Source organism: Penicillium pulvis, assembly GCF_028828015.1.
Source record: "Penicillium pulvis strain IBT 33274 chromosome Unknown contig_1_segment0_segment0, whole genome shotgun sequence".
In the NCBI taxonomy this organism is placed as follows: domain Eukaryota; kingdom Fungi; phylum Ascomycota; class Eurotiomycetes; order Eurotiales; family Aspergillaceae; genus Penicillium; species Penicillium pulvis.
In genome coordinates, this window is record NW_026643074.1 from 1891470 (window position 1) to 1911832 (window position 20363).

The 20363-nt window shown below is 47.2% G+C and overlaps 9 protein-coding genes across 9 annotated transcripts; 6 read left to right on the forward strand and 3 right to left on the reverse strand.

Annotated features, from left to right (window-relative positions):
• Nucleotides 1-1717: 1717 nt before the first annotated feature.
• On the forward strand, nucleotides 1718-5374 carry N7503_003656 (DUF3433 domain-containing protein; the record flags this gene model as incomplete). Its single annotated transcript, XM_057063203.1, has 1 exon — nucleotides 1718-5374. One exon carries the CDS (start codon nucleotides 1718-1720, stop codon nucleotides 5372-5374), a length of 3657 nt encoding a protein of 1218 aa, XP_056924118.1.
• A 936-nt stretch (nucleotides 5375-6310) lies between these two features.
• Nucleotides 6311-7444, forward strand: N7503_003657 (alpha/beta hydrolase; the record flags this gene model as incomplete). The annotated part of the gene is made up of 2 exons (XM_057063204.1): nucleotides 6311-6722; nucleotides 6813-7444. The coding sequence occupies 2 exons, from the start codon at nucleotides 6311-6313 to the stop codon at nucleotides 7442-7444; spliced, it is 1044 nt and encodes a 347-aa protein (XP_056924119.1).
• Nucleotides 7445-8240: 796 nt separating this feature from the next.
• Nucleotides 8241-8642, forward strand: N7503_003658 (YjgF/Yer057p/UK114 family; the record flags this gene model as incomplete). Its single annotated transcript, XM_057063205.1, has 1 exon — nucleotides 8241-8642. The coding sequence occupies one exon, from the start codon at nucleotides 8241-8243 to the stop codon at nucleotides 8640-8642; it is 402 nt and encodes a 133-aa protein (XP_056924120.1).
• Nucleotides 8643-9278: 636 nt separating this feature from the next.
• Nucleotides 9279-10859, forward strand: N7503_003659 (MFS transporter; the record flags this gene model as incomplete). Its single annotated transcript, XM_057063206.1, has 2 exons — nucleotides 9279-9607; nucleotides 9659-10859. The coding sequence occupies 2 exons, from the start codon at nucleotides 9279-9281 to the stop codon at nucleotides 10857-10859; spliced, it is 1530 nt and encodes a 509-aa protein (XP_056924121.1).
• A 35-nt stretch (nucleotides 10860-10894) lies between these two features.
• Nucleotides 10895-13316, reverse strand: N7503_003660 (uncharacterized protein; the record flags this gene model as incomplete). The annotated part of the gene is made up of 6 exons (XM_057063207.1): nucleotides 10895-11151; nucleotides 11201-11616; nucleotides 11671-12601; nucleotides 12663-12875; nucleotides 12922-13171; nucleotides 13236-13316. Coding segments are annotated over 6 exons (2148 nt in total), but the record flags the coding sequence as incomplete, so codon positions are not given.
• A 1436-nt stretch (nucleotides 13317-14752) lies between these two features.
• On the forward strand, nucleotides 14753-15718 carry N7503_003661 (alpha/beta hydrolase; the record flags this gene model as incomplete). The annotated part of the gene is made up of 1 exon (XM_057063208.1): nucleotides 14753-15718. One exon carries the CDS (start codon nucleotides 14753-14755, stop codon nucleotides 15716-15718), a length of 966 nt encoding a protein of 321 aa, XP_056924123.1.
• Nucleotides 15719-15999: 281 nt separating this feature from the next.
• Nucleotides 16000-16758, reverse strand: N7503_003662 (NADH dehydrogenase [ubiquinone] 1 alpha subcomplex subunit 6; the record flags this gene model as incomplete). Its single annotated transcript, XM_057063209.1, has 4 exons — nucleotides 16000-16119; nucleotides 16285-16431; nucleotides 16544-16605; nucleotides 16716-16758. The coding sequence occupies 4 exons, from the start codon at nucleotides 16756-16758 to the stop codon at nucleotides 16000-16002; spliced, it is 372 nt and encodes a 123-aa protein (XP_056924124.1).
• Nucleotides 16759-17136: 378 nt separating this feature from the next.
• Nucleotides 17137-17976, forward strand: loc1. Its single transcript, XM_057063210.1, has 2 exons — nucleotides 17137-17453; nucleotides 17517-17976. Exons 1-2 carry the CDS (start codon nucleotides 17157-17159, stop codon nucleotides 17796-17798), a joined length of 579 nt encoding a protein of 192 aa, XP_056924125.1. The 5' UTR covers nucleotides 17137-17156; the 3' UTR covers nucleotides 17799-17976.
• An 82-nt stretch (nucleotides 17977-18058) lies between these two features.
• N7503_003664 (putative hydrolase, alpha/beta fold family) lies at nucleotides 18059-19817 on the reverse strand (the record flags this gene model as incomplete). Its single annotated transcript, XM_057063211.1, has 6 exons — nucleotides 18059-18281; nucleotides 18338-18466; nucleotides 18516-18639; nucleotides 18692-18772; nucleotides 18827-18987; nucleotides 19044-19817. 6 exons carry the CDS (start codon nucleotides 19815-19817, stop codon nucleotides 18096-18098), a joined length of 1455 nt encoding a protein of 484 aa, XP_056924126.1. The 3' UTR covers nucleotides 18059-18095.
• Nucleotides 19818-20363: the final 546 nt, after the last annotated feature.

Below are 20363 nucleotides of genomic sequence, written 5' to 3' on the forward strand. Positions count from 1 at the left end.
CATCTCCACCTCTCCGATATGCACTTTGACGGGTCTCAAAGTCTTTCTTGGGCAGAAGAATTGCAGTGGGGACTACTACATTCATTATCGTTACCGAACGGCAACTGGAGTAACTTGGCTCTCTCATTACTTGCCGCCTGAGAAACCTCAACTCATTAGTCGATCTCTCGTTGCAATCCCGAACTGACTGATCCAGCTTCCTTTTCCCCCAAGCATTGACGACCTGGTCAATCTCCCTGAGAAATTCCCTAATCTTCAGTCTTTGGGCCTTGATCTAGACTGTGAAAACGAGGATTAGGTATGTGTGAACCTTTCCTTCAAACCATTTTCCTGATTGAAGTACAGTTAGCCATATGACATTATGGTTGACATACGCAGAATGAACCACCTCCAGCGCTTGGAGATCAACATTCCAGGTGTAGATTCAGAGCAATAAATTTGGAATCTTCTCTATCAATTTCATCGACTAATCAGCGTTTTTGTGACTCTTTCAATATCTTCAATCGGACTCTGAATGTGATCCACTTTTCCTGAAGTCTTTACATATCAAGATGGGTGAATGGGAAAGTGCTAAGTGGAGTCCGCATTCATTTTTCTACACAACGGGCTCACTACTCATTGGGAACGGAACCTATCTGACAAAGTGCATTTTTATTGACTTGTTCCGAGACAACGGCGCGAGCGCAGGTTCCGAATTAATTGTTTTTACCTTCCAAAGATGAGTATCGAAGCATTTTAGAGCTTCAGAGTCTGGATTCGCCATTTGTGAGAGAATAGTGGCCAATTAGCCTATGTGACATACGATTCAGGGTGGGCTGCAAGTGCCTGATTCTGCCAAAATACTATTTCATGGAGGATTCAAGTGATCAGAGAGGACCATATTTGGGTCGAGGGCAGTACTAGAGAGATAAGATTGATAGCACATAAGACCAAGCTTGAACAATCAACGATAGGCGACGCGTAACTTGTGAACGAGCAGGGCAAGGAAGCAGCTTTCAAAGTTTGAAATATGATGTATCTAGACAATATCCTGCGCTTTAACGGTATGAAAATGCCTCCGCATCAGCTGTGACATGTTCTTCGACCATTGCAGTCCCTCCTGGCAACGGATTGTAGTACACCCAGCCCATAATTCCACCAAAGATCCGATGTGTGTTGGTATTGTCCTCCTCAACTTCCTTGCTTCTTATACTACTTCAAATACGGTATCGGAGAGTGTTCAACTAATTTTCGCGGTGTTCAATTATCGCGCTCCGTTAACTGTATATGGTAGGCGGTAGCGCAGGGCGGAGCCATTATCTGATGTGGGTCCGCAGGGATTCTGAAGATCTAGGCCTTCAACAATCAGTAACTGAATGCCGTGATTTTCATCATGGACATCGTAACACGTGACAGTCTTGAATTCAATTGATATACCTCATGTAATCAGTGCGCCTTTGTCTCCTCCCAGGTCTTTTTCAAAAAGGGTCTGGTTTTATTGAAAGCAGATCCAATCTCCGGCCACTCACGTGCCACGTGTGTCAAACTTTAATCTGGGTTTAAAATCACGTGTACCTGCATAGCCCAGTAGAAAATCCGAAACGCGGAGTGCCGGCCTAAATCTCATTGTCCGCGGAGCAGTATTACACAGGACCAAAGAGAGATGTACGAGAGTCCAAATTTCAAACCAGTCTGATGATCCACCGATTCCTACTGCTCCCTGGCCGGTGAGGGAGAAATGGCCGGGTCTGAGAATGGATCGGTGAGCGGCAGAATCTCACCAGAGCAGAAGAAGCGTTGGATACCGGACTCATTACGGCCTCCTTTTATGTTCACTGTTGCTGCGTTCTTTCTATTGATGGCTGTGTCGATCGAACTTCTCCGTCAGTACTCCAATCGTCATCACGGACTCATCCATCTCAAGTCATACGAGCAACTGGGGAGCCACACTTCAGGGGTCTACACTTACATACCTACTGCTTTTGCTGTTCTGGCTGTGGCATTATGGAACATCTGCGCCCTTGATGTCCTACGGCTCGAGTCGTGGTTCCAGCTAGCGCAGCCAGGAGGAGCTCCTGGGACCGTGCTGTTCACCAATTACTGCTTCTACTATGGCGCCCTGACTCCCATAATGGCGGTACGCAACCGCCATTGGATCGTTGTCTGTGTGTCATCGATTGGCCTTATTCTGAGGGTCATGTTGCCTTCCCTCATGTCTGGACTGGTATTTCTTGACGAGCCGTATATAGTCTCCACAAGACATATCAATACCTGGCCCAGTTTGGTAAGCGTGGAAACACAGAGTGCCTGGTTAGAAAACGCGGCATATTATTCTGGAAATAAGACGGGTACCCCGTTGGACACATTTTTCTTCTACCAAAGCCCCGATTACTCAATACCACCCATCTCCAGGCCAGTGAGCGCCGGCTCTGAGGCCCCGACGTGGGCTCTTACGCAAAATGTTTACTGGGCCGAATTGAGCTGTATGGAGGCCCAGTCAGTCGATATAAGTCCCAGCATATGGACTGACCCTATATCCACTGGCAAGGCTCTCACATGGAAATTTGGCAAAGTCAAATTTCTAAATGCTTCCGATACAAACGCAGACTCTGAATGTCGGGTCGATATTACTCTTAACAGTACTTATCCAACTGAAAATGGAATGTCGCAAATACGACACTGGGAGCCTTTGGATCCGAAGGAAAGCACATCTACCTTGAACAATACTGGCTGCAATTCATTTTTGTTAGTTGGACTCATCATTGATGTTGACACCACATCAAAGGACTTGGCTTCCAACGCCACAGTCTTCGGATGCACCCCCTCATATCTTCGTGCGAAAGCGGCCATGACTCTACCTTCAAACTCTTCTCTTGTCGATATTACAAATGTCTCGAGTACGACAGCAACTGTAACCTCCACGAACCTTAGTATTTCGAACTTCCAGACCCTACTTTTCGCGAAATACCTCCAGGATGATCTCACACTTTGGGATAACGATCGTCTAATCAACCTATCTGGGGCTACAGGTGTGAATGGCACATTGATCTCTCCCGACACCCATCGTATAAACAGTGCTCAATACGAGCGAGATATTAGCCGGCTTTGGAATCAGCATTTCGTCGCCTCTTTCAACAAATTCTTTGATACGACTGTTGGTCCCACCCGAGACAATGTCACTCTCACTACCGCCACGGTAGTATACAGCGTCACTGGTCATTCTGCCCTTGTCGCAGAAGCTCTTCTCTTTTCGGCCTTTGCATTGCTTATAATATTGCCCTTTGTATATTCACGGCGACCAAATTTCCTCCAGTCGGATCCAGGATCTATTGCGGCGCAATGTGCGCTAATTACAGACACCCTTTATTCTCTTGATCGGTTGACCCCTTCCGATTTGGATTACACTCGAGCCACACCTCGGCAGCTTCGTCGATTTGCTCGCACATTGTGGTGTAAATGGACCGATGGGCCTAGTGGGAAACGTCTAGACATAACTCCTTGCGAGGAATTTATCGCAACGCCGGCGTCTGAAACATCTCGAGAACGGCGCAGGGCAAGGCGCAGGGAAAGGCGCAGGGCACGGCCCACTTCTCGTCCGCATTTTCTAACGCCACCATGGTTCGCGGTGGAATTTCTGTTGATGGCAGGTGTTTTGGGCGCATTCGGAGTGTCGTTCCAGTATATTCGCGTGGACAAGTTCGATACTTCTGACTCGGCCGGGACAATGGCCGTCGCATGCTTCTTAGTCTTTGGCCCTACAGTTATCGCCTCCATAATCAGCTCCCTCTTCATCTCTATCCACAGACATGTTGGTTATATGGAACCCTGGATCCAATTGAAGAAAGGGATGGCCCTGGCCACAAATTCCTTGACAGTGAATTATTGCTCCCACACCCCCTTGACGATCTGGAAACTGTTCCGTGAGAACAGGCCTCCTCTATTGGTTATGCTATCCGTTGTTTGTATGCTTGATTTTGTCTTGACTATCGTGAGCAGTGGCATGTTTGAGCCGTCGGTCGACTATTGGACGGACCATGTCAATGCCTTCACCGTGCAATATAACGACTCTCGCTTCTTCAATCCGGAAATCCGGCCGGAATTTACTGGCTTCAGTCTCATCTCGGATAGCTTGTCTACCGGCAAGTCTCTGGTCTCGTGGAATACTCCCAGCCTGTTTTTTTATCCACTTGGGATCAATGATCCTGACGCTGAATGGACTGACTGGACGATGTACACAGCCCGCACACGAGGGATTGGAACTGAGCTACAGTGCGAAGAGCTTTCTTCTAATCAGTCACGGTATGACAGTGTCTCGGGCTCATCATACTGGGATTACACTGCTGCCTCGGACACCAATTGTACCGCCGAGCTGGTGAACACCATTGAAAATGACCGGTCGCTCAATGCTACGCTATATCTTAGTGCACCATTGAACTCAAGCATTGCTTGTCAGCGGTCATTTCTCGTAAGGCTCTCCGGGAACCTGAATGACACCAATGTCACGACCAATTTCTCCGCTACAACAAATGCGACCGTCTTCCACTGTAGTCCGAAAGTCGTGATTGAGGACTTCGAGGTTCGTTTTGATCCTGACGGGATGGTATACGGCTCCACACCAGTATCCAAGACCTCTGTTACAAGCGGACCAATGTTTCAAAATATATCAAATAGCCTTGTGCCTTTCAGCCAAGCCTTCATACGACAAACTCAAGCCAACATCTCCTGGGCAGGGCTTTTAACAACTCAAATTTACGATACCCTCATCTCCGATCCTACGGCTCATAATCATTCCTGGTCACATCCTCACCCGGAATTTCATTCTAGAGGCCATGACGCATATTCCTACAAGAACGAAACCCAAGAACAAGCTATGATCCACATCCTACAAGATGTCTACCAAGCAACCTTCAGCACATACACAACACTCCAGCGCGATCTCTATCTCTCTCCCCTCACTCTCTCTAAATACGCAAACACAACCATTGTCGGCACCATTACGTCTGCATTCTGGGATATCACTCCTTCCAATACCACAATTGTCATCATAATCATCCTTCTCTCCTTCGATATTTGCGTGCTAGTGGCCGTCTTTTGGTTGCGCCACGATCAGTATGCAGGCCCACCAATCCCTCGCTCAGCCGGCTCTCTAGTTCCCTGGATAGCGAACAGCAACATGCTAAATGATATCCGGGAGACTGCCGAGTGGAGCCAAGAAGAGCGCAAAAAACACCTCCAGCTTTTGGGGTACCGGTACCGGTTTGGAGAGTGGGACGGAGCAAGTGGACGGATCGCACTTGATCATGATGAGAAGCCTCCGGCTGACGACGAGTATGAGATGAACGAATGGCAGTTGCCAAGGTCTAATCACATAGAGAACACCCAAACCTCCGGCTAATGGACCGTCGGATCATGAATATTATTGCACATATTCGATTTACATATACTGTACGCTGGAATTTGGCAAGTACATATTTATTTATTGCCAGGCATACAACAATATAATAATTCGATAATATTTCTCTTTGTCTTTGTTGGTTATTGACATCAAGACACAAAGACAGTCTCCATGTGTGTTGATGTTGAAGTCCCATTTCTTTTTAGTTTCGGGATGCTGGGATCAAAAGGCCATCAGCTAATGGCCAAAGGCTCGTATGCTTAGTCATGTTTGGCCTGATCGGACAGTGTCATAATACTGCAATTGACATAGAATTGAAGCGAAAGGGTCTTGTAACTACAGCTGAGCATATAGGACTGCGTAGGACTACGATTGATGAACCATTACCGCAAATTTCAGCCAAAATCTCCAGTATTAGACATACAACCTTTTGGCGCTTATCTGATGGGATATACCGTTCCAAATCCAATCTTGTCCAAATGCACAGACCCATCCTCAGAGTTTGCTTTCTTATTTGACATTCAATGACGTGATTAACAATAATTCACGAAAGCGCTCTCATGTACCTACCTCTTTCTGCTTCCTCTAAGGTTCATATCACTCCACCTACACATGATCCTCTGCTCTTTGCAGATGTCTAGACGCAGATCCCAGCTCCCTTGCCACCCTATGATTCATTCAATCTACTCAATATCGGTGCTCCACCTTCATGTTTTAACAGAGCGATGTGTACGGAGTACTAGCTGGTACTTTGTTGAAATCTAGATATTGCAAGCATAAATCACGGTGAGCTCTGATTGGTCAGCTATCGCCCCCAAGGCAGAAGTGAGTGTCAGCTTGATTTTGAGACAGCTTCCTAGGGAAATCTACTAGCTTGTACCAATATCATTGGCATAGCCAGCTCTCATAATCTATATGGAGCCACAGTCTCCCGACATGTCCATTCCCTGCGAGCTCATATCTGAGAGCCGCTTCCACCGCCGCGTCACTCTCAATACCGGATATGGCGCGCTCAACGTCAGCTTCGCCGACATGGGCTGCAAAACGGGTCCCGCCCTACTTTTCATGCCGGGTATGTTCGCATCTCGTTATCCCGGTATTCTGCTGCATGTAATTGCAGAACGAGCAGGTGTACGCCTGCTTGTCGTTGATCGGCCCGGCATGGGCGCATCGACCGATGTCCCGCTCGGTCAACGCGTCGCCGCTTGGACCGATATGCTACCGCGTCTGTTGGCACATCTCGAAATTCCACGTGTAAATCTCGTCGCGCACAGTGCAGGCACTATTTACTTGCTCAACACATGGGCACAGTGTCGTGAATATGTGAACCCGGACATTTCTGTAATAGGTAATAATTCTTACTCCCGCCCCTACAAGAGGAACTATCCGCACCAAAAGTCTTGATATAAGAACAGAATGCTCAGTCTTGCATATTTAGCTCCCTGGGTGGATCTGGCACACTCGCGCGTTACAGTGATGCAGATAGCGCAGTACCTGCCCACAAAGGCATTCGCAGTATGGAATCTCATTCCGCGCTTTTTCGTGACTCAAGCGAGCCCCGTGCTCGCGACCAGCGGTGCAGTTTTCCGCCGCATGTCGCTGCGAAGTGACAGTACCACTCCTGAAACAGCGGAGGACTTGTCTTTCCTCAATGACAACTGGCGGCGTCTCGAACGCGACTATGGTGTTCCTCAATCAGAACAGACGGAACTCTCGCGCCTTGCTATCCGTTATATGCATACGGAGAATACAGTCGGTGCTAATAGCGAAGCTCTCCAGTGTCTACGCAAGAGTGACAGCAACTGGGGCGTCTGCTCAGACTATGCAGAATGCGCGCGGACACTAGCAGGCTATCAAGCAAGTGCGGATGGCGGATATAGCATTCACGCATACTTTGCCTCGACGGACTTTATGGTGGGTAATCGCGGGAGGAAGTATTTCGAAACCTGTTGGCAGGCACCTGGCGTGGAGGCTATTGACTTTGTCTCAAAAGAAGTTGAAGGGTCAGATCATGATACCATTGCATTCTCAGTGGAAGTTTGGGAGGAAATATTCTCATTTGTAAAGTAGTCTGAGGACCCCAATTTGCGCTTGCAGAAGTATCATTTTTTTCAGTTATGCGCGGTGCCTTTGATTCAAGCTTCCATTTGATAAAAGTCATAGATGCTGGTGGATGCGCCTCATAGATCGGACTAGGCTAGACTGACATGTGTTTGTGGTTAGTGACAGATACCCTCATCCTTACCTAGTTATTACCTGGCCCGAATGAGGCGTTATTTTGCACGTTGACTTGATTCAAGCGAGGTGATGGGTTTGTTCTTTAATACTCAAAGGTGCATTTTATTCTGGATTACAATTGTTGCGGTACTTTAAATGTGGTTAGTGGAAGTGTTCAGCAAATTTGTCATTTTTCAATTAAAAGGCTCCTTGATCCCCGCCTAGCTACCTGGCGAATGCCAAACCCCTGCGATGGTGAATAATCTGTCAATACAAGACGTGAATAAGCAGATTGTATAATACCGTTGACTGAGATCAGCGCTTTCAGATCTTCTTGTGTTATAGATTCTGCGCAATCAGCACTAGTACCTTGTTTAATATAGACATTAGAAAGGGTTAAATAACTATTTGTGGGCAGAGATGGACTGATCCATGATATTTAATTAATGTTCGAGCATGATTGACCGATCCAGTTTAGTGCTCGTTATTGGAGGTTTTTGGAGGTGCTTGGAGTGGGTACTCCATATACCTCCAAACATCTATGAGGTCATCCGCAGACAATATCATTTAAACCGAGACTTGCAGCTCAACCCACATTTTATTTCTACAATCTATTTATTACAAAGCCTCCGCCTATTCCTCAATAGCAATGTCTTCCCTTACCTACATCAACGAACAAGGCGCCGGTCAAAAGCATAGCGATCTATGCCACTACTCTCAAGCTGTTATATTGGGGAACATCGTCAAGTGCTCCGGGCAGGGAGGATGGACTGAGACTGGGGATTTGGATGCCAATGACATTTGTGGTCAGGTGGATCTCGCTTTTCAGAACGTGGACAAAGTTCTCCAGGCCACAGGGTTACGAGGCTGGGAAGACGTTTATTCGATCCGTTCGTACCATGTTGATATCGATGCCTCATTCGATAAATTCGTGAAAACTCTGAGAGAGCGGATCCCAGGGCATCGTCCGATCTGGACTGCCATTGCTGTTCCTCGGTTGGCATTTCCAGCGATGAAGATTGAGATCGAAGTCGAGGCTTTTAAACAATGATGAACAACGGGGATGATTATTGTGAAATGAGACATTCTCAAGATGACTGCATGGTTCTTTTCAGAAATGTATTATATGTTGATGAATATAACTCAAATCCACCCTGCACAAACTCCTATCTAGATCATGAGCAGCTGATATTCCTGTAAATCAAATGTTCTATTTAGGCCAAAAGGGTTGTCACTTAATGTATTTGATCACTTCACTTCTCATAGACCTACCTACTAGGGTATAAATATTCCTTTTTCAGCTTCTTATCTCTATCTTTTTCCATCAATTATATCTTACCAGCGGGGAAGCTCCCGCTTTCCTTGTTTAGGACTTTCCCAATCTTTCGGTCTCTGCACCCACAAGGATGCCAATTTGGAAACTTCTACCTCACAGGGCTTCGCAATTCTTGGGGTCATGTCCATTCAATTCTTTTATATTCGCTCGACGACTGGCCGCGAGAGACTGGAGGCATCTCCACAGTCGAATAATCCAGGCCCCACCACCTCCAACACCTCCACAGAGGCAAGGACCTTCACTGACAAATCCATTATCTCAACGTCGAATTATTAATATGGATATGCATATATAAAGGATATTGACAGGGCTGATGTGATCAAATTATTGCAATTGGTTTCGCGATTCGAAATGTCTCAGTGGTTACAAGAAACCTTTCTTGGACAAGTCTTGCACCAAATCCCGTCATTTAGACACGACAATTCTAATCGACCAGAGCACGTCGAACTCGAGTCATGTCACGATAACAAAACATTTATTGTGGACTGGTATTCCGAAGCCGATGGAGAGAACCCTCACAACTGGCCTACACTCAAAAAGGCCTTTGTTCTCGTCGTCATTGGCGCCTACAGCTTCGTGGTGTACATGGCAGCTCCGATCTATACCCCGAGCGAGGATGCATTCATTGAAGAATTCGGAGTAAACAATGCAGAAGCATCCCTCGGACTTGCCCTTTACGTGTACAGATATCAATCCATAAAAGACTTTACTTGTTGCTAACCATCCTGCAGTCTAGGATATGGTACTGGACCTCTCTTCTTCAGTCCATTAAGTGAGATTCCTCGCATCGGTCGCAATCTTCCATACGTCCTCTCTTTCTTTCTCTTCTGCATCATCAGTATCCCCACAGCACTAGCGCCAAACGCAATTGGATTTTACTTCCTCCGCTTTTTGCAGGGCTTCTTCGGAAGTCCATGTTTGGCTACTGGTGGTGCCTCAATCGCAGATGTTTACTCAGTCGATACGCTTCCCCATGCGATGACTACATGGGTGTTTTGTGTTTTCTGCTCTCCAGCAATAGGGGTCTTGGTCTCCGGGTTTGCGATCCCGGTTCTCGGATGGAGGTTTTCTATGTGGGAAATCTTGATGGCGGCCGGTCCTATAATGCTTCTTCTGGTATTGTTGCCTGAGACTAGCGCTGCAACTATCTTGCATCGACGCGCTCGTCGTCTGGCGATGATGGATAGGAAGAAAAGTCATTGCTATCGGACTGCCGCTGATCTTGCACAGGCTCATGTCTCTTTTTCCGAGGTCTTACGGGAGTCGTTACTTATCCCTGGGAAGATCACTTTCCTCGACCCGGCTATTTTGTTCTTGAATTGTTATACTTCCTTGACATATGGCATTTACTACTCCTTCTTTGAGGCGTTCCCGATCGTGTATCAAGGTATATACGGGTTCAACCTTGGAGAGATGGGGTTAGCATTCCTGGCTATCGTTGTTGGAACGATGATCTCATGCGTGAGCTATAACCTTTACATTCGCCAGGTCTTCATCCCAAAGACAAACACTGGGGGTATGCAGAAGCCGGAAGACGTTTTGGTTCCGGCTTTGTTCGCTTGCTTCGGACCGGCAATTGGACTTTTCCTCTTTGGTTGGGCCTCAAATCCAAACGTTCATTGGATCGTTCCGACAATCGGGATTGTCATATATCCTGCATGTGTCTTTATCCTGATGCAATCTGTCTTTCTTTATATTCCGGCTTGTTACCCGCAGTATGCTGCCAGTGTATTTGCCGCAACCGATTTCACGCGGAGTGCATTCGCATGCGGCGCTGTTGTTTTTTCAAGGCCTCTTTACGAGAATCTGGGTATTGGGCCCGGGTGCAGCTTATTGGCTGGATTAACTACTGGATGTGTAGTTGGCATTCATTTGTTGTATAAATACGGCGAAATACTGCGACAAAAGTCGAAGTTTGTGTCTAAATGGTGAATTACCTCGATGGTGGGCTTCCAAAGACAATTGATTTACTGCGTATCTGCTGAAGGCACTGTGAATCGTTTTTCGCAAGTATCAGCATATAAATCAAGTCCTTCTCCAATGACCTTCAATATTGCCCATTGCTCATTTCCTCTTATCAAGCGAGCCCAGAGTTTTACCACCGCAAAGCCTAAATATGCGCAATTCGATGGCACCGCAGGTCGGGGCCAGAGGTCATCATCGGCGGATGTCCTTCCTTCTTCGACAATATCCCCGATCCAGCTGACCAGGCGGCTTTCATTCTCTGATTTTGCATTAGCACCAAATAAAAGCAACAGATCATAGCTGCTTACCATTAAGTGGGCCCCTTTCTTGGTGATCTGATATACAGAACAGCCATTTGCTGAGGAAAATCGCAAATTCCAACCCACACAAAGAATGCTGAACACTCCACACAAAGGCATGACTTTGAGCAACGAAATTTATACCCAGCCTTACAGGTATGCTCAAGGCATGTGTCGCATGCAAGATTGCAGGAAGGATATGGGCCCCGGAAGGGAGATGAGGCATTTGTAATAGTTTGTGCGCAATTTCTTGCGGATCCCGACTCCCGAGTATCTTGTAGGAACCTAAGTTGAGAGCCAATCGAACATACGCAAGTCCGAGTAATGCTGTCGATGTGAACGTGACGGGTCCATTAGGGTTGCGAGGGTCGAGGCTTGATTCGGGGGCTCTTTGCCATTGAGATGTCCACGCATGGAGACCCTTTCTACGGAAATATATTAGTATCACGACTGGCAATGAGCAAGTTGGGTCTTCATACCGAATAGCTTCTTTTTGGTCATTAAGCAGGTCTCGATCCGAGTCATATGAGCCGAACGCTTGTTGGACAAACATAATTCGCTGGATCAGGGCATGTAGAAGGATGTAATTTGCCAAAGGAGAGGGTACAGGTTGCGAGCTCAACAGATTTGGCTGCTCTGCGTCTTTCATTAGGTGAGAGAGGGCTTCTTGGAGAAGTGGCTGCCGTGCAGGACCTATTTTGTGCACCTTTGCCCATTTATCGCGATTTGGAGCGATCCATTCAAAGCAGGTGCATGGAAGACGAAGCTGAAGCTCATCGCTCAAAAGGATTGGCGGGGTGCCGAATGCAATTCCATGGAGATTGAGGATAGCAAAAGAAAATGATTTGATTCTGCGGTCGGACTCCCGCTGTACCCAGGTTTTCCAATCCAGGCCATCTTCTTGATCTTCCCAATTTTCTGATTGACTCTCCCTAACACACCTGGCAAGAAAGCTTTGAAGGTTGAAAGCTTCTCGTACAATGTCTGCCTCGCTCTGCCATGTCGCAAATGCAATTAGGTATAGAGCACAACGTGCTTCACGCACTAGGCGTGCATGGACTGGCTCCTCATGTATTGAGCCTTGCGTTTCACGATACTGTAACAAGGCTTTTGCGGCATAAAACAGCAGAACTGCCTTTCGATGTTCATGTCGGTATTGAGCACCAAGGGCAGCCATGGCCAAGATAATCTCAGGTTCGCAGTCATCAATTTTGAATGTTGGGATATGAACGACGGGCATGTGGGGATAGAACCCATCGAAGAATCCATTCACGAATCTAGTAAGTGAATGACAAGATGGAAATTGTGTATCTACCATGGCTGCCTGTGACCGACTCAAGGCTTGAAGAAGACGGTTGCGATGCTCATCTGTGATCCTCAAAATGGGCAATGTTAAAACTCCAAACTCCGCTGTTGATTGCCATTAGTGTCTATAAAAATGGACCTGAAAAAGTTTTCCAATTTTGCTTACCAACTGACTCTTTCTCGATAGGGAGCTGGCTAAGCGACTGATCTGGTGAGGCAGTTCTTCGCGAAGTTGCTGGTATGTGGCTGTTCAGCTCGGAAATGATCTGCACAATACTAGGCTCCGACGGAAGAGCCCAGTCAGTGCCAAGTCCCATATTGTGGCTAAAGGATTCCAAGTCCTGTAGTATTAACAGGTCTTGGGCATTGAACAAAGAGTCTAAAGAGTTGAGCATATCATATTCACCTAGAACTGATATCCATACCTTCAAGTTGATATCCAGGGAACTCTTCCCCAGCCGATATAGTTCCTTGAAGTCCAGGAAGCCCCCAAGTGGCTGTGTTCGAATGGTATTCTATGGAGCAATTGTCTTGTGGTTGGAGGCTATTCTCGTTACCGGTTGCCGACGGCGGCTGAGCCTGTGTGAGGACAATTGGAGAATGACGAGAGTCCTCATGATGCTTCTTCAATTGATCACGTCGACGGAACGAAGCGCCACAAGGACATTTATATGGCTTTTCATTAGTATCTAAGGATGGTCAGCCTCGGCCTTAATAGCTTTCTTCCAGGTAGCTATACGGATCCGAATATGCCGTTGGAGGTGTTCGTGCCGCCGAAAATGGCGCCTGCAATGGGGGCAAGTCCGCGGTTTCCTTTTGCCTGTAAGCTCGGCTACTTCAGTAGATGGAGAGCTCATATTTGGTATGTGTCTTGGGTATAACTGTTGGGTTCAGGCGTTGGAGATAACGAGAAGGGAATATTGGAGACTGCCAAAGACCTCCAGAATGCCAAGCTTCCGATCTTGGCCTGAGGCACTCACATAATCCGGGCGCTTGTTAATTGAAAACTGTTATTGAGTTCGTAAGATGCACAAATTGGATCAGAGTCAAGTCACCGAGTACATACCCAGGTACTCATACAGTTGTGTTAAAGCGTGATGATCTGGTGACACCAGTGTTGTAGGTAGACCAGCGCTTCTTGCTCGTGTTCTCTTCTTTCCGTACAACCACAAACCCATGTTGTTCTGTCTGTTCGTTATATTTTGGAATTGACTTGTGCTTTCCTTTCTCCTCCGCCTGCTCTTCGTCTTCTCTCGACAAACAACACGTGCTGACAAGTTGCAGGTTATCTGTTTTACAGTTACTGACACTATATCCACGCGTGTCCAGCTAACATAATGATGTGTTCGACTCAAAGTCTCCCTTAGAATGCACGTACTACAGAGATGAACATGACTTTACATGCTTTACACACTAGCAAAAACTAAACAGTACTGCGAATATTTATACAAATCATGAGTCTTCGATTCAAATTATAGCACTTCATTCTTAGAAACTATTATCTGTGTCCTAGCCCATCTACATAACAATCCGAAACAACTCTGCCCCTTACACATCATCTATCTGTATCATATTTCTCCTCAGCTCAAACAGTTCCTACTTGGTCGACTCTCCACCCGGTTCGACCGATCAATCAATAGGCCCAAGATAGTCCCCTTGAGGTTCTTCTCTAGTTCCCTCCTACACAAATTCCTCTTTGGCAAAATTGCGCATCGTAGTGACAGAAAAATCCATGATAAGGCAGACATGCTCAGCCGAAAAACCCTTCTTCATGGCTAGGATGAAGTCGGGCTGTTTCGAGGCATCTGATTGCGCGATTTCACCCGCGCTTATTTCCCTTCATCCGTGCTTATTTCAATGTAAATTATGTCTGCTACTGCTTTCTCATCCAGACGGTCTTGGGATTTTGGCTTGAAGGTTCTTCCGTTTGAAATAATCAATCTACAATTTTGGAAGCGGAGTAGACCGCTAGATCAAGCGGGTCGACATCCTTCCGGTTCGGAGACATCTTCGGGAACATGTGAACTATACAAGTGGCTACGAACCGGCAAGCGGATAGAACTCGGCGAATTCTGATGTAACAAGATCAGTAATAAGTAAGATGACCTCGGATCAATGAAGAATTGAAATTGATACAAATGGTTCAAGTTTTCCCCTGTCCACCTAATTTCAATAAATAAATAAACTTGGGGTCTTTTCCACTTGGGCAGCCTAAATATATATTCCAGCGAAACAGCCGCGTGCATCTTGACAACTATGTCGTCTTTACCTAGACCATCTCTTCATCCAGACCTCGCCGAAATACACGACCAACTTCCCAAAGATGATGAGATCAGTACACCGGATCAAATCGCAAATCGCCGCAAAGCCCTCGACTTCACATTGGAGCATACACTTCGAGGAAGAGAAGATGCCATTTTCCACGAGGAAAGGGAATTCGAAGGAGTAGCTGGTCCACTAAAAGCTTCAATCTTCCGTCAAAAGCAAGGCAAGCAATCCAAGCAATCCAAGACCCCAGGAATTCTGTTTATCCACGGTGGTGGCCACATATCTGGAAGCCGCTTCATGGGCATCGACAGCGCTCTAGACTGGGTAGAAGAGTTTGGTGCCATCCTTGTCTCCGCCGATTATCGTCTTGCGCCTGAACATCCTCAGCCTGCACAAGTAGAAGATAGCTACGCAGCGCTGGAGTGGATGAGCGGTCAAAGCCAGGAACTTGGGTTCGATCGTGATCAGATCATTGTGTGTGGTGGTTCGGGTGGTGGGAATCTTGCTGCTGGTGTGACTCTGTTAGCGCGTGATCGGTCCGGGCCACAGATTCGAGGCCAGTTGTTGATGTATCCCTGGCTGGATGATAGTAACATCACTCATTCTATGATGCAATTTGCGGATCTTGCGCCGTGGACGAGATCGAACAGTATTGATGCATGCAATTATGCCCTGGGTGTGAATCGGGAACATGTTACTATTTATACTGTTCCGTCGCGTGCGAGGGACCTCAGGGGCTTGCCGCCGACTTGGATTGATGTCGGTGATGCCGATGTTTTTCGAGATGAGGACGTTGATTATGCGTCTAAATTATGGAAAGCGGGTGTCTCAACTGAGTTGCATGTGTGGCCGGGGTGCTGGCATGGGTTTGACGCTTTTGCGCCGGATGCTCCAATTAGCCGGAAGGTAAGATCCGCGCGAAGTGGATGGGTGCGAAATTTGATCTTTGGCTAGGGGAGAAACCCTGGAGGAAATTGAAATGACTTATAGAAGGTCACTGGCTTGATTGAACTTGAAGACAAAATTGTAGATGTATATTGTTCACTCGTATGAAATCTACAGCAAAATGCGTCCCTGGACTGAAGTCTTGAAGGAAATAGAAATGATTTGGCGACCTACTCAGACAATATGTACACGTTATGTCTCCGTCGATGGCGTCCCACGAGCTGCCACACGGACTGGCACTTAGTAAAAAGAAAAAAGAAGCAGTGGATGGGTTACGTAAAACAGTCTTTTCAATTGCGGCCCTCCAGGAAGCCCGACACGAAGTTGCGTGGTAGTCGTGCGCCCGGGTCTTCTTCTGCGCGGAAGTATTTCATGACGTGAGACAGCTGCTTCCAGTAGTTGAGGGTTTCCTGGATAGGTGTTAGTAAAAAGCCCAATAAGAGTTATTTGGTGGCTAGGAATTCAGTAAGCGGGGATACAAGCACGGGTGCAAGACACAAGGGTCAATGGCATTCCGTTGCATTATATCTCCCGTAAATAAATCTCCAGGCCCCATTCTGAGTCTTGTGACTGACCTGGAACTCGGCGTGGCTCTGGTAGAGCAAAACATCAATGACGCTCAATTGGCTGACGTAGCGGTGCTTCTCGAACTCCTGGCGAATCTTGGTACGGATAACGGAAACGGGCATGTTCAAGGAGTACATGGTCTGGATCTCGGGGGACTATAGTACATCGAATATCATGTTAGCTGGTGATCCGACCTAAAGTTGTGCTGACCATATCTCCCGCAACGATTGGTCAAGACGTGGGTCTGGGTATCTGGGGTATACTGACGGCGCGCAACCACTCCCGGTAAGACTTGAGGACTCGGAACTTCGCATCGTTCAAGTTGAGGGCTAATTAAAGCTAGTTAGCACCTTGTGATCGTTCGTAGGCTTCAATTGTAGGAGGCCGCTCGCTGGCGATCGGAACTCCTCGGGGAGATCGACGAAGGAAGGACACGTACAGGAACGCGTTCGTTGCGCGAGGTAGGTAGGGTTGATAGTCATGCTGGCGGTTCTCTCGGTATCCCCTCAATCCAGTGAGAGTACAATCTCTGGCGGCGAAAAGAGAGAATTGGTCGCTAGTGAGCTCTGGTGGGACGGAGGTTTCGTAGTCGAGGTTGAGTGGTGGCCCGGGTGCCTCACCGCCTTCCCCTTCTAAAATTTTCCTAACAATTTTTTGGATTCGACGATTGAGCGGCCAGTTCTAATCCAATTTTCCTGCTTTTGGTTCAATACTTGCACTTTTGGTCATTGGTTCCATATTGTATTTCAATTTGGCGTGACTGTGCTAATTTCAGAACCCTCGCCGAATTACCCATTTTTACCTCATACCACGATATCGCCCTCGGCGCATTTCGATCTCAAGTCAACCTACCCTCCAAACCTTCCTCGCGCTACCCAAAATGGCGCCTACCAAAGGCTCTTCCAAGGGTGCCTCCTCAGGTGGTGCTAAGGGCTCTAAGCCATCATCTCTGTCCTCCGCCTCGCGTGTGAGCAAGTCCAGCAAGAAGAATGTCAAGCGTCCCCCGCCAAAGGAAATGAAGACCAAGGCGCGTACCGAAAAGGAAAACCTGGCGAAGAAGAAGAAGCGTGTCTACACAGAGGCCGAGCTTAACCTGCCCAAGTTAAATACGATCACACCGGTTGGTGTTGTGAAGCCCAAGGGCAAGAAGAAGGGAAAGACCTTTGTGGATGATGAGGTACGCTATTTTTCCCCTCACCAAGACAATTATGATTAACAATACTTCTTTTTCGTGGTACAGGAGGGTATGATGACAATTCTTGCAATGGTCAACGCTGAGAAAGACGGCCAAATCGAGTCAAAGATGATCAAGGCACGCAAACTGGAGGAGATACGTGACGCCAGACACAAGGAGATGGAGGCTCGACAGGCAGTGAAGTCCAAGAAGTTGGAAGCCGTCAAGGACTCTATTCGGAACGCGAAGAAGGGCAAGGGCAGTGACGAGAAGTCGAGCGAGGCCTCGACATCCGCCAAGGGCGCAAAGTCGTCCAAGCCGAAGCGGAAAAGTGTTTCTTTTGCTTAAGGAAAATTTTGTCTATACCATTATGTACCTAGAATGGGCTCGGCGTTTGTACGGGGGTTTATCTTTACATCTGTCAGATCCAAAATATTGTGAATAGCGTTGGTCATATTTAAGGAGTTTCTCCGAAGATTGATGAATTCATGACAATTTCATGGATGATTTTTTCCATTCCCAAAAAACCATTATTTCACTTCGTGCTATGATCGAATCTATAATGTATGTACTCGAATTGTATCAGGAATCTATTCGAAATCTATCACATGGTCGTGTGTAGTACCGCGCCTTTCACGATTTTGTTTACAGCGCCATCTTCATATCCATCCTGCGGCGTAGGACGCTGTACTCAGGCTTTGGCGCCAGGTCTGCATCTTTGTCCAAGCCGGGAACGTTGACAATCTTGCCAGGCAGCTTGTCTGGGTTCTCAACGATACCAGGAATCTGATGGTCAATTTCATTGGCCATCATGTTCAAGAAGTTGTTCACCTGGTGAAATCAGTCAGTATGTCTGACCGCAAAATGGTCTCAATTCGTCAACTTACTGGTTTAGCAAACCACCGAGCTCCACCAAGTTCAAACCATCCTAGATGGCCACCCCAAGAGGTAGTCACCATGACGCCATATGGTGTTTGAGTCATTTCTTGGAATGGCAATGCCTCGCGTGTAGCAATCTACTTGCCGTCAGTAGCGAACGATAGGAAGAGACGGTTCAAGACTAACAGGATCATCCTCTGCCTGTAGGCACATGAATGGGATGCGAATGTTTAGCATTATATCAGTGGATGCAGCGTCACGGTAGTATGCGCCCTCGGTAGGGTAGCCCCATGCCGGACATTGCAGGGCCCTGTATTTTCGAGTCAGAAGTTTGATATCAAATAATCGACATATTTGCTTACCGGTCAAATTCATGCAAGTAAGTGATTTTCCTCACTGCTTCGACATCGATACGAGGGTTGTGAGAGATTTGATCGACGTGTCTGATATATCTTAGCTGGCTGGATTTATGCTTTTTTCCCCACAAAGAAACTTACTTTTCAAATAGCGCTTTCATACTAGTTCCCATGGTCTTGCTGTACACTTCCCGACCAATCCAGGTCTGAAGCAGTGTGGCTGAACTGATATCCAAGTTCCATGGACTAGCGCAAATCACAGCTGCCTTGATTTGGCAATCCTCTCCTTCCTCTCCGAGATACTATGAAGAGTTAGTCTCGATCCTGCTGGCCAAACTACCTTCCGATAGAAACATACATTGGCGAGAATGTTAGCCCCAAGTGAGAAGCCGATCGCATAAAGTGGGCGGTTCGGGAAGGTCTTTCGAAGCCATTTCACAGTTTGACGGACATCCCAGGTTGCCCGTGCATTGTAGAGCACACCTGTGCTGATCTTGGTCTGCGCACATCCTCTTGCGTTCACCACACAAGCCTCCCATGAGCCATCCTCAATGAGGGGGGCCAGGACATGTCGCAAGTATAGCTCATGAGAACCACCGCTCAAACCATGCAGAAGCACAAGCATGGGTTTGGTGTCATTGGAAGGTAGATCCGCAATTTCTGCCTCGGAATAGAAAGATGTACGAGGGGGCAGACCAGAGGGTTGCGTATACTTCCTCTCTTGGTCTGTCAGCTCACCCTCGGGGGGCATGTCATACGGCTTTACGACAAAGTCGACTGCATATTGTCCCATGAGCATCTGGGTCTCGGACTCAAAGATCTTCCGCTTATAATACACCGGAACATTATCATGCTTAAACACGGTCCAGCCGGTCTGCAGATGGCCGTTGAACAAAAGTGGGTTGAGATGGCAGGTGTCGGGAGTTGCGCTGCGGCAGACATCCACGAGGGATGTTTGTTCCTTAGCACCCGATTTCCCGGCTTTGGTCAACAGAAGTTTATTGTCCTTAGCGTGATAAAAGGTGATCCGACCGCTTGGACGAACCCATGACAACAGGCCCATCGCTAATAACCCCGATAAGAGGGCGGTTAGAGGGAATGATATGAGCAGCGCTGATGTGAAATCAGACATGAATCGTAAAAGAATCAAACAAATATGCAGACAAGGCTATGCGATTGATGTATGCAACCTCAAAATTTTTTTTTCTTCTATTGGATCCCTGCTAAACCTGATAAGAAAGGGACCTCGGCTGAGTGGTTATGCAATGTCACGGGATGTATGCACAGTGAGTCAGCGGCGCAACTCTATCTGGTAATGCGCATAATGCACGATTTCTGTCACGTGATGTCCAGATACAGGGACGACGGTCCCGCTCCATATTGGTCAGCAGGAAGTCACGGACTCAGGGCTATGCATCGATCGGCACTTCCAGTTGTGGACGTCATGGGATTAACAAACCAAATCCTCCATCATTTGACAGGGTCATAATTAATTAATCTTGATCATGGATGCGGACAATATTCTCCCTGGTTGTAGAAAACATTCTTCGGCCAAAAATACAAGTGATGATGCGATGATGCCCAAAGCGGCAAACTAATTTCCGCATGCGGCGACTCTTTAACAGCTTTCGGTAAATCTCGTGGAGTGAAAACCCCTGGACAATAAGATTTTAAGACA